At 39.0% G+C, this 12,720-nt stretch overlaps 2 protein-coding genes across 5 annotated transcripts in view; both read left to right on the top strand.

Moving 5' to 3' along the window:
* ACAP2 (ArfGAP with coiled-coil, ankyrin repeat and PH domains 2) overlaps positions 1-12,720 on the top strand; it is a 138,735-nt gene that overhangs the window by 69,626 nt on the left and 56,389 nt on the right. For 3 of the 4 annotated variants that reach the window (XM_050963911.1, XM_050963908.1, XM_050963912.1), the window contains 2 exons: positions 2,506-2,618; positions 10,694-10,714. In XM_050963911.1, the coding sequence (XP_050819868.1) occupies positions 2,506-2,618; positions 10,694-10,714 (134 nt within the window). The remainder of the gene's footprint in view (positions 1-2,505; positions 2,619-10,693; positions 10,715-12,720) is intronic. The other variant, XM_050963909.1, reaches the window with a different exon arrangement.
* The window catches only part of LOC127056297 (uncharacterized), a 100,722-nt gene that overhangs the window by 52,553 nt on the left and 35,449 nt on the right, over positions 1-12,720 (top strand). The gene's annotated exons all lie outside the window — the stretch shown is intronic.

The following is a 12,720-nucleotide window of genomic DNA, read 5'->3' as shown; positions in this document are numbered from 1 at the left end:
ATGCTAAATTCAGGTCACTTTAATTCTGAATAAGCATGACCACACAGTGGTTTCATGCAGTTTAAACTACTTTTGAAAGTGAATTCAGTTTGTTTCCTGAGTTTGCCCATGTAGCCAAGCACTAAATAAGTATTCCTTGTCCTTTGGGCCATGGTTTAAGATTTCACAGTGTATATATGTATATGATGTCACTGTGCGCATGTAAATCCCTAGCAGACTTCAGCCCATTATGTGCAATGAAGATCTAGAATTTCTTGGAAGATTTGAACTGTCCACCCAAGGAACAGGTCTGTGCACCTCCAGGAATATGAAAACCAGCAACAATGACTATGCATACTACTTATAGATCAGCACCTCCTTCATAGAAGTGAATCTGTCAACCTCCCTGAAGAATGTAATAGCTGACTCAGTCCTGAAAAAAGCCAACATCAGATGGAGACAGTCTTTCTATTGTCCTGTCTCTAGCATCACATTCTTCAGTAAAATCACTGAGAAAATAGTGACAGCCAAACTCCAGCTTTGTATGGTCTCTGCAGCCATGCTGGATGCTTTGCAATCAGGCCCCAGACAAGGACACAGCATACAGCGAGGTGGGCAAACTTACCGATCCTCTGAGCCACATACAATAATCTTCAGAAGTTCAAGAGTCTCAGGACACACGCAACCTGCCCTGCGGCGCAGTGCCTACTGGGGCTTGGGACCTCATCCCTGTGGGATGGCTCCTGCTTCAACTTCAGGCTTTCACCCAAGCCACGGCATTCCCCGCTCCTTGCAGGGAAGAAGCCCCTAGCTCCACTACCCTGCCCAGGGTGGAAGCCCCAAGCTCCCTCCCTCAGTCTGGTAGGTGGAGAATGGGGGGGAGTGCAGGGGGCTCCATGAGCCACTCTTTAACTGTAAAAGTGCTCCATGTGGCTCGTGAGCTGCGGTTTGGCCACACCAGGCATACAACCAGCACTAATGGCATTAAGACAGCCTTCTTATGGCAGTGGATGGAGGCTGCATCTCATGGTTCTATGCTTAACCTCTCCTCTGACTTCTGACACAGCTGCCCTGTTTAGATGATGTGTCAGGAGAAGGTGGTGTAGCAATACAATGGCTTCAATCGTTTCTCTTTAACCGGATGCAGAGAGAATGGACAACTGCTTTTCTTCCTTTCCCTAACCCTCACCTAAGGACCTATCGTAGTCTCCCTCTTCACTATCCATGCAAGACCATTTAGAGAGTGGTGAGGCCAATAAAAGTTTGATGACACTCAGCTATCTTTTTCCTTTTCCAAAAAGTCAATCAACATCTGCACAACGATGCTGCAGGTCTACAGGTGACTAACTCCTGGAAGAAGAGCAGCTACCTTATATTAAAGAAGGAAGACTGAAGGGCTGATGGTCAGAAGAGGAGCTAAAACTTTGAAGGAGTGGTTCGGTCATTGTGTTCCCTTTCAAATGAAGATGCATTTTGTGTCACTGCAGAAATTTTGGAATATGTGCTTATTATTCCAAAATCCGTTGGCTGTATCTTTTGACAACCGTGCCCATGTTTTTGTTCGGTGGACCCTGTGAAGTATTTATTTTGTGTTCTGGATGTTCAGCTTCCATTCTCTTTTGTGTTTTCGGCAAGGTTGAAAAGTCCTGTCAGACTTCTTAGCCAGGTGTTGTCCTCCTTTGCTCATTGTTTTCCCTCTCAGACATTTATTGAATAATCTCTGATACGTAATTGTGAGTTCAGTCTTGATTCCAAAGGGCAATTCGGGATATGAATTTCACAACCATCTAGTGTATTTGGATGCTTATTTACTATTCATTTAATTGGGAATAGTGTTCATATCCCTTAGACATCTTTGAAAATCTCACCCTATTAATAAAATATCAGATGTGAAATTCAGAACAGGCACTAAAATTCAGATGTAATCAAAGCAGAAGGATAATAAGAGAGAGGGTTGTGGGATGGAGGATTCTTTACAAAACACAAATATACAGTGCTGGGCATGTTGTTGCTGTGAAATGTAAGGTTCCAGTAAAGGCCTGGTGGTTACCACAATTTCTGATTGCCACTTTCTGAAAATATATTCTTAGTTCAAGTATTGTTACTCAGTCACTCATTTGTATCTAGACAGTTGGATGCACTGCTTTTAATCAAATTACAGAAGTTTTCATATTTCAGTTTGATTTTAAGTTTCTTGGCTTTTCTGACACTAGCCTACTGCTGATGTGCAGTTTATTGAGCTATAGAATGCTGCTCTTTTTCACAAGTATCTGTAAATATGGCTGGTAAAACTCCCCATGTCTTATTATATAATGCCATTATGACAGGTATAGATTTTATGAAATAAAATTGACTCTAGTGCCTTAAAACCTTCCCTGAAAATTCACATACTTAATGTTGTGTCTGGGCCTAATAGTTGCAGAATTATCAATAGGTATTGCAAACATGATGCCATTGCCAAATATCTGCACAGTTTGAAATTAAATGTTTTGAGTGGCATTTGAAATTCTTTTTTTTAAACACCAGGATTTCTCCAGTGATGATACTAAGCTAGAATACAATGTAGATGCAGCCAATGGCATTGTTATGGAAGGGTATCTCTTTAAGCGAGCCAGCAATGCCTTCAAGACCTGGAACAGGTAAGACTTCAAAAACTCTCCTTGTTATGGTTTGTAACCATACTGATTATTAGGTTAAATTCTGGGCTGATTTAGAACCCTGGAAAACCCCATTAATTCTACAGAGTTGCCTGAAGCATAAGTTGGTGCACCATTTGGCCTGTTGTATTTACTGCAGTGACTTACAGAATTCAAGGAAATTTCTTATTTTGTTTTATTGCTTGTTTGCAAGCACAGGGCCTGATCTTTGCAAGTCCTCATCTCAGAGCTTGTATTGAAATCCATAGACACCACAGGTGCTGGCTTCTAATTTTCCCCGGGGGTCCTCAACCTCTGCTCCACCCCAGATCCCGGCCCCATCTACCCCCTTTGCCCCAAATCCACACCCCTGCCCTCAATCCACCCCCGGCCCCAACCCCACTCCACCCCTCTCCTACTGCCTCATTCTTACTCCTCCCTTCTCCCTACCAATGCCTCCTGCATGTGGCAGAACAGCTGTTCTGTGGTATGCAGGAGGCACTGGGAGGGAGGGGGAGGAGTTGATCAGCAGGGCTGCTTTGAGTGCAGCATAATTCGTGATTGTGCACAGCATGTCATTATCTAGAAATACAAACCCTGGGAAAATTAAAAATGTGTAAAGACTTGTGATTTAAATGCAAATATACAGGGGTGTGTGGAGGGGTGCGGGGGGTGCATAATACTGAGGGACTCCAATGGCCATGTCTACATGGGGACACTGGAAAGCTAAGGCAAATCAATAAAAGGTGTGAAGTCAGTGCATACAAGTTAGCGTGTTATCCTGCCTCCCCCATGCTCTCATTGAAAAGTAGTCTGTTTGCTGTAACTTAATCTTCCTTGGGTTAAGTTAGTAAATTAAATATTATTCTTAATATTTTACAGTTTATTTACATGCTCTTCTCAGCTGTTGGTGCGCCTCAGTTGTGATTTCAAGGGAGTGCAGTTCTAGAAATGATAAAACCTCCAGCATGTATGCTAAACTATAAACTACAGCTCTGCAGTTTGAAGTCCTTTCCCTGACCATTCAGTGCTCCTGTTTGTTGTAATGTGCCCCTAGCATTGCCCCAGTGCATATATTAAGCCATTTGTATGCTATTGTGCTTCAGAGTGACAGTGCATACTGGAGTATGTTGTGGGAACTGCGTATAGTTTGTGTTGTGCTGTTCAATGATAGAATAGATCTTTTTTTAATTAACATCCATCAGTTTTTTTTAAAACATTAAATGCCATCGGCTGGATCTTTTTCATTATAAAAGAGGGGATTGCTGGTAGGGTTTTCTCTGCAAGGGCCCCAATACTCTAGGATTTGCTCTCCCCCATAGTTAAAATATCTCCAGATTATGACTGAGGTGTTAGAGGGCTGTTTCATGCTTTGATTTCCTGGATGGCAGAGTTAATTGGTTACTGTTTAATTGTTATAAAGGTAGTCAGATGTTTTGTCAATTTTCTCAGTGACGAATGTTTTTTTATCAAAGAAAATTACAATTTTTATCAACACTTTTTTTTTCCTTCAAAACTTTTTCTATATTTCAACAGAAAAATAAAAACAAACTTTCATGTCCTGCCATGAGGGCAGAGGACTGGACTTGATGACCTCTCAAGGTCCCTTCCGGTCCTAGAATCTATGAATCTATTCATTTTAGTTTCAGATGGAACATTTTTTTTTTTCCACTTCCTCACCAATCTTGTCCTTCAAAAACAGAAAGGAGGATGAAATGCCAAAACTGAATCAAAATCTTTTATTCAGGTTTAAAGAAACTGTTCTTTTGATTCATTTTCTCTAAAAATTGTCAAGTATCAGAAAGGTAGCCGTGTTAGTCTGGATCTGTAAAAAGCAACAGAGTCCTGTTGGTCTTTAAGGTGCCACAGGACTCTTTGTTGCTTTCTAACAATTGTGTGTGTGGAGGAGGGAAATCTGAACTGAATGAAAGGTTTTTTCATGAAAAGTAATGTACTACTTTTCAACTTGGCTTCATTGTTTGCTGGTGGATGAGATTGTTCCTCATATTTTTTTTTTTCAAATTGCTGTTGATCATTGACGTTGATGTAAGACTTAATTGTCTGCTCTTTCAATAGGTGGCTCTTTAATACTGTTTAAATCTAAAGCAATAAATAAATTAGATCTTTATGTATATATTGTGATTGGTCCTACATTTATTAGATTAGTGCCATTGTAGCACCTTCACTGTACCTTACACAGTGGCATTTTCTGTCTTGACTGCTCGTGATTAATCGTGTGCATTAAATGTGTGCATTGAGCTGGGTCTGGCCCAGACCAGTGCTGAGAGCTGTGTTGCACTGTCAGGCAGCAAACTGGAGTTCACACCCCCCTCATAGCCTTTCCATGTTTAGCCCAGAAGACTGGAGAAAAAGGGTTGGGACTTAGTGTTTCATGGCTGTTTAAGTTGAACCCTAGTGTTTTAGGAGAGAATCAGTGCTCCAGAAAGGATCTGGCTTGTGACAGACAGGGTCATTGTCCTGGTTACTGCATCATTGGCTTGAGAGAGGGGGACGTAGGGCAGTGCACCTGGGTGCTTGGGATCTGGTCCAAAGTCAAGTGAAGTCAATGGAACAATTCCCATTAACTTTGCTGGGTTTTAAATCAGGCCCTCCTAGACCTTGTTGAGAGATGCTTATGGGGACAGGGAATGGGGGAAATACCCATTCATTGAGAGTCTGCATGGCCAAAACTTTAGCTTTCTCTTTTGCCTAGATCCTTGACTGTGGTGCTAATAAAGACCCAACTCTGTGGAAAGGAAGGAAGCTGGACAGCAATTGTATGATGGGGGAATAGCTGACAAATACGCTCTTTGCCTCATGGTTTCATAGCTATTGATAGAAGCTACGTAGGTGCTGTACCTGAATAATGATATAATTTCAATTTGTTGAATATTTTAAGATGCCAATATGAAATAAACATATGGAGACCACATTAATAATTTCAGGAGGATATGCAATGAAATCCTGTCAGCACAAATCTGCTGAGCTGACCTTATGATGTTGGAACAAACCTAAACAATGGCAACTGTGAAAATACTCCCTTGTTAGAGAGAGCTGAAATAAATAGCTCTGCAGCAAGCCTGAAACATTTTGGGTTTCACTGGAAAATCAAATCTTGGATTTGTTCATATTTTCTTTTTAGTCCTCCTGGAAGTATACAGTAAGCCTAACACAGTAAGTTCTTGTATACTACAGATACGTTATTTCCCCACGTGTGAAAGCCTAGTTGAATGTCCCACAATCATTCTGGAAATGAGGAAGATCAGATATGTTGGACTGTATAAGGCATCACAGCATTTAGTATTTGAGTCAGGATAGAACATTTGTTGTTTTTTGTGCTATATTCATTCATTTTTTTCTCTTGTATAATCTAGCTAATAGTTTATAACTTACTACTGAAAATATGACATCAAGATATTAAAAGTAATTCTTTATGGACTAGACAGTCATTTGTCTACTTCGATCAGTGTCTACAACTGGCTCCATTTTCTCCTTTCTTAAAAAGGAAATAAGCAGGTCAGACTAAATGATCACAATGAGCCCTTCTGGCCTTGGAATCTATGAATCTTTGGAAAAGGCAGCTATTGTTTCAGTCATGGATTCTAAGGCCAGAAGGAACTATTGTGATCTAGTCTGACCTCCAGAGAACTGCTCCAAAATGAACTTCCAATTTTGCTATAAAAATTGTCAGTGTTGGAGAATCCACCATGACCCCTGGTAAGTTGTTCAAGTGGTTGGTTAATCTCCCTGTTAAAAATGTACGTCTCATTTCCAGTCTGAGTTTAGTTAGCTTCAACTTCCAGCCATTGGGTCATGTTAGACCTTTCTGTGCTACGTTGATGAGCCCCTTGTTCGTTCTACGTTAGCACTTTATAGACTGTCTTTGGGTCACCTCTTTGCCTTCTCTTGGTTAGCCTTACGGAGGTCACTCGATTGAGTTCATCACTATAAAGCATATTTCCTGATTCTTTTATCATTCCTGTGGCTCCTCTGAACCCTTTCCAATTGATCAACATCCTTATTGAATTGTGGACTCCAGAACTGGACACAATATTCAGCAGGGGCCTCACGAGTGATAACCTCTCTCCTGTTTATACATCCAAGGATTGTATTAGCCTTTTTGGCCACAGCGTTGCACTGAGAACAAATGTTCAGTTGATTATCAGAGTCACTATTTCACAAGATAGAATCTCCCATCCTCTATGCATGGCCTACATTCTTTCTTCCTAGATGGATATATTTACAATTAGTCATATTAAAATGCATGTTGTTTGCTTGCTCTGAGCTTACCCAGTTATCCAGATAGCATTGTATCAGTGACCTGTCCACTGCATTATTTACCACTCCCCTAATTTTTGTCATCTACAAACTTTCAGTGCTGGTTTTGTGTTCTTCCAGGTCGCTAATAAAAATGTTAAATAGCATTCAACCAATAAATCTCTGCGGGATCCCACTAGAAACACACCTGTTCGAGGATTCTGTGTTTGTAACTACATTTTGAGACTTGTCAGTTATTAAATGGATTTAAAATTGGCTGTGTGCCATGTTAATTTTTTTAATCAAAATATTGTGGAGTACCAAGTCAATGGCTCCCAGAAGTCTAAGTATGTTACATCAACACTATTCCCTTTAACAACCAAACTTGTAATGTCATCTTAAAAAAAAAAAAATCAGGTTACTGTGACAGGATCTATTTTCAAAAAGCCATGTTGACTCTCATTAATTATTTTCACCTACTTTAATATTTTATTAATCAAGTCCTATATCAGCTATGCCATCATTTTGCCTGCTATCGGTTGTCAGACAGACAGGCTTGTAATTGTGCCAATGTTTAAAAAGAGTTATCAGAATGACCCAACATTAGCTTTCTTCCGGAACTTTCCCAGTGCTCTAGGACTTATTGAAAATTGACATTAATGGTCCAGCAAGCACCTCAGCCAGCTCCTTTAAAATTCTTGGGTGTAAGTTATCTGGTCTTCCTGATTTTAAAAATGTCTAACTTTAGCTGCTGTTTAACATGTTCCTGAGCTACTAGTGGAATGGAAAGTGTGTTATCATATGATATGATTACATCAAATGTTTTTCCCCGAATAGAGAACAGAAATATATATACAACACTTATGCATTTTGTGCATTATTATTGATAATTGTACCATTGGCACCAATATGCTTATTAGGATTCTTTTTGTTCCTAATATATACTTTTACTGTCCTTAGCTCTACTGACTATGGATTTCTCCTTGTGTCCCTCTGCTTCCCATATTGATTTTCTATAATTCCTAACTTCTGATTTGTATTCATTATTATCAAGTTCCCCTTTCTTCAATTTATTGTAAATACATTTTTCTTACTTTATTTTTATTTACTAGTACATATCTAACTTTAGTTTGCTGCATTTTTAGGCATAAATGCAGTAACTTTATCTGTTTCTGAAGTCTAAAATGAGAGGTGATAGAATGCATTGTCTACATATAGAAACTGGGCATCTCACTGAAATGTAATTAGAAATATGAAAGGTAAAGGTGACACAAGAACCAGTTTTACACTTTTATTACAGTGACATCACTCTTTATCACAATGATATACATTCTGTCAAGGAAAAAAAAGGGGGCGGGATTTTCTCTTGCTCTCATTTTCTGGTGTGTGGTTGCTTTAATTCCCAAACTGGCCAGCTTGTCTCCATGTATTCCCAAACTGGGAGGGATTGCAACTGCTTTGGAGGACAGGGTCATAATTCAAAATGATCTGGACAAATTGGAGAAATGGTCTGAGGTAAACAGGATGAAGTTTAACGAAGACAAATGCAAAGTGCTCCACCTAGGAAGGAAAAATCAGTTTCACGCATACAGAATGGGAAGAGACTGTCTAGGAAGGAGTATGGCAGAAAGAGATCTAGGAGTCATAGTGGACCACAAGCTAAATATGAGTCAACAGTGTGATGCTGTTGCAAAAAAGCAAACGTGATTTTGGGATGCAGTAACAGGTGTGTTGTGAGCAAGACATGAGAAGTCATTCTTCCACTCTGCTCTGCTCTGGTTAGGCCTCAACAGGAGTATTGTGTCCAGTTCTGGGCACCATATTTCAAGAAAGATGTGGAGAAATTGGAGAGGGTCCAGAGAAGAGCAGCAAGAATGATTAAAGGTCTTGAGAACATGACCTATGAGGGCAGGCTGAAAGAATTGGGTTTGTTTAGTTTGGAAAAGAGAAGACTGAGAGGGGACATGCTAGCAGTTTTCAGGTATCTAAAAGGGTGTCATCAGGAGGAGGAAGAAAACTTGTTCACCTTAGTCTCTAAGAATAGAACAAGAAACAATGGGCTTAAACTGCAGCAAGGGAAGTTTAGGTTGGACATTAGGAAAAAGTTCCTAACTGTCAGGGTGGTTAAACACTGGAATAAATTGCCTAGGGAAGTTGTGGAATCTCTGTCTCTGAAGATATTTAAGAGTAGGTTAGATAAATGTCTATCAGGGATGGTTTAGACAGTATTTGGTCCTGCCATGAGGGCAGGGGACTGGATTCGATGACCTCTCGAGGTCCCTTCCAGTCCTAGAGTCTATGAATCTATGAATTGTGCAATCCTCTGGGCAAAAGATTTGCTTTTGGTTTGTGTTCATATTCCTGAGATTCCAGAGCTAGCCACGAATCAGATGCTATAGTCCAGAGTACTCTTATTGACTATACAATTAACATTACTGACAGGAGCTCAAACTGTTTTCCAATGTGGTATTTAAAAAAGGTAATTGCCAGTTCCACCCAGTTCCTGTCAATTAGCACTTTGACATCTTTTCAGTATTTTTAAAATACTTCTTTGTAACTTATTTCCTAAAAATATATTGGAGTAAAAATCATGGCACTTTTTACAAAAACATTTTGCTCTAAACTTTCCAAGATGTTTTACATTAGACTGTCTTTTTAAAACTACCGTTGTTTTTCCTTAACTATCAAATGGATGCTGCCCTAATTAAATGTTTATATTACCTTTGATGAAGACACCATATGGAAATGTAAGAAAATAAGTTGACAGCTTTTGGGATTCTTTGAGGAAATTATCTGCTTACAGGCAAGCCCCCTTTTCCCAATAAAATAATGATTTACATTTTCAAGACCAGTGATGATTAAAGGCAAGCGAAAACTATTGTAAGTTTTCATTGGGTATGGAGCAGATCAGTGCAGTGCTAGCTGACAAATACTGATTGTGCATGTCTTGGGGTAGGGTGGGGAGAGGGGGTGTATACCAAGACATGCACGATCAGTATTTGTCAGCTAGCACTGCACCGCACTGGGTGGGTGGGTGCGTGTAAGATTCATAAAGAAAGTTGTGGACGGGTTACCAGGCAAATCATTGAATCTATACCCAATGTGACATTGTTGCCTTGTGATTTTATTTTATCGATCAAGACAAAACAATTAGGTGACATTCTCTGAATGTTTGTTATATTGGGTGTTCCTCCCTTTATTTTCATTTTGTGTAACTGTATGTTCTGTAAGTGTGTGTGTGTTTGATGGGAGTGGGGGTCATATGCATTGCTCCTTCTTTTTGAAGCATTGCAGACTAAAAATTTCGAAATCTTATATACTACTTCTGTGAGTATTCATATACATGGTGATGGATTTCAGTGGCTACGGGTGCTAAAATGTAATATTTTTATAATGGAAAGCTTGCAAAGAAAGGTATGCAGATTACTCTGGAGTAAGAGTTATCGGTATATGTACTAAAAGATACAAACGTATTTCCTCAGTGGTTCAGGAAGTGAAACCACCCTCTGTTCTTAGTGTGATGCATTGTATGGAAAATTACTTGGGTTCCTGGAAATTGAATATTTTACAAAAATTCCTTCACTTTTTATCGGTGATGTATATGTGAGTGAATATGGTAGGTGAAAACCTACCCCTTAGGAAGTAGCACTCTCTCTATATTCTGTGCAGTTTGTCAGATTGGGCACAGTAAGCCTTATCTTTGAATTCTGCTGGGTTTTCATATCATGCTAATTCTTCACTTATTTTGCTCATTTTGCATTTTCATTCCTTTCCCTCCTTTCCCTTATGTTTTAATCCTGCCCCATTTTTTCACATGACAGGAAAAAGCCAGATCACATCAGGTACCAACCAGCTTTTTATACCTTCCCAATGTTCTTTGGCACGTGAAAGCTCATCATTAACCCTGCATTTCATTTTGATTACTTGCAATGGATATAAAGTGTCTGGTTAAGAAAACAGAGGGATTTTGCATGAATTGAGAGCACACATGCTGCTCAGCACCTTTTAAATTGATAAGAAGGTTTGTTGCATTTATAGTCAGAGGAGCTTAAAACGCCCCTCTCCCCAAAAATCTTAGTCTCCACTGTCAGACTTTTCCAGAATATATGTTAAAAGTGCTATTGTGCTCCCATTTAAGTCAATGGGCATTTTGCTAGCGACTTCTCTGGGAGCAGGATTGGGATTTCAAGTGTTTCTCTTTTAATCATTCTATTTAATTCTCTGGGCCTAGATGATTCAGTCAGCTGCATGCCTGTCAAACAATAAACAAAATGACTCCCTCTTGAAAGTTGTTAAAGCTGATTTAAGTTTCTAGTAAAGACACTGACATCATTTTTTAAATTTTCTTTTCTCATTGCTCTCTTTTTTCCTCTTGTAGTTCTTGGAAGTATGAAAACACTCTTTGCTGATTTTTTTTGTTCTTTTCTAACTGGCAAATGTTGATTTTTATATTTCCTTTCCTTTGGATAAAGTTGAAGTGAAATTAGCCATTTTAATGGCTACTTGAAATGATATAGAAGCATTTAATGTCAAAATATCTGCCTTGTGGTGCAGCATCATTTTAGTTATGTGCTACTAGAGAGCCAGCAGGAACAAAACGAATTTTTTATGCCCCCACAAAATGTCCCTTCCCCCATATTTTCTGGTAATAGAATGGTGTATTTAAAACAAATGGTTTATAAAGCTCAGCACATACAACACAGCTCCTCTCCAAACCATTTACAGTCAATCCCAGGAACACAGTAGGGACATTGCATCCGAATAATGTAGGAACAGTGGAATGAGGTGCAAGTCTGTTTTGTCTTTGGACCACGCCCTTCTCAGTGTGGATTAGAAACCAGAGAACTTCCCTAATGGGATCTAATCATTTTAAGATGGGCCCAAATATTGGCTTTAAAAAATCTCGGTAGTCCTTAATGATGAAATCACTGTGGTGCTACGAGTGACCTTAATGCACTGTATTTTGTAGCTGTCACTTCAAAAAATGCTATAATACTAATACATTCACTTACACATTTGGCATAGATCTGGGGCTAAAGTAAAGCCAGAAGTTGAGTATTCATTATAGCATAATCTATACCAAATAAAGGGTTTCATTTTCAGTGACATTTTTTCCCCATCTCTAAAAATGTAAATGAGTGGGCTTCTTTAATTTGACTTTTTGTAAAAGGTAGGTAGAGCAGTGTAAAAAAACCTCCAGGAAAAGACCTCAGAAGTGTCAGAACATATTGTACATTTATACTGTCAGATATACCATGGTTGCCAGATTGGAGTTTATTCACTATAGAGATTCACTAAATGTTAACTGTACAAGTGGAATGTGTTGGATTCATAAAACTCACCACACTTATTTAAGTGATTCTTAGAGATTTGCTCCATTGCATGTTATCTCTAGTGGCAGGGCTGCACTTTCCTTTGCTTTGTAGGGGTTGCTTTTCATGTATCTAACTGGTTGTATGTACAGACTTATTCTCTGCTTATCTTCCTTTTTCAGCCTGCTTTGTAGCTGAATTATCCATTTCTTTACTTAGAAATCTACACAATGATTGGGTTACATGCTTGATTAATACATTCCTCTTAGATGGTAAAGGTGATACCTTTTCAATTGCAGTGACTGAAATATACTGTAGTTAATAACTTGAAAAAACCCTTTCCATATTTGATGTAAATATTTCAGTCACATTTAGAGTTAACCTTTATAATTTTATAAATGGAGATCTTGCTTTTTGAAACTAAATATATTCCTACACCATTTGGAAATATAATTGTTAAAAGGTAGAATCTCAACTTTCTACAGGCGAAGTACTAACTGTTTCACAATAAAAATTTCCTGGAATGAGTCTAATTC

Source organism: Gopherus flavomarginatus, chromosome 8 (assembly GCF_025201925.1).
Source record: "Gopherus flavomarginatus isolate rGopFla2 chromosome 8, rGopFla2.mat.asm, whole genome shotgun sequence".
Taxonomy (NCBI): domain Eukaryota; kingdom Metazoa; phylum Chordata; order Testudines; family Testudinidae; genus Gopherus; species Gopherus flavomarginatus.
The sequence above is the reverse complement of the archived record's forward strand: the minus strand, read 5'-3'. Positions and strand labels throughout refer to the sequence as shown.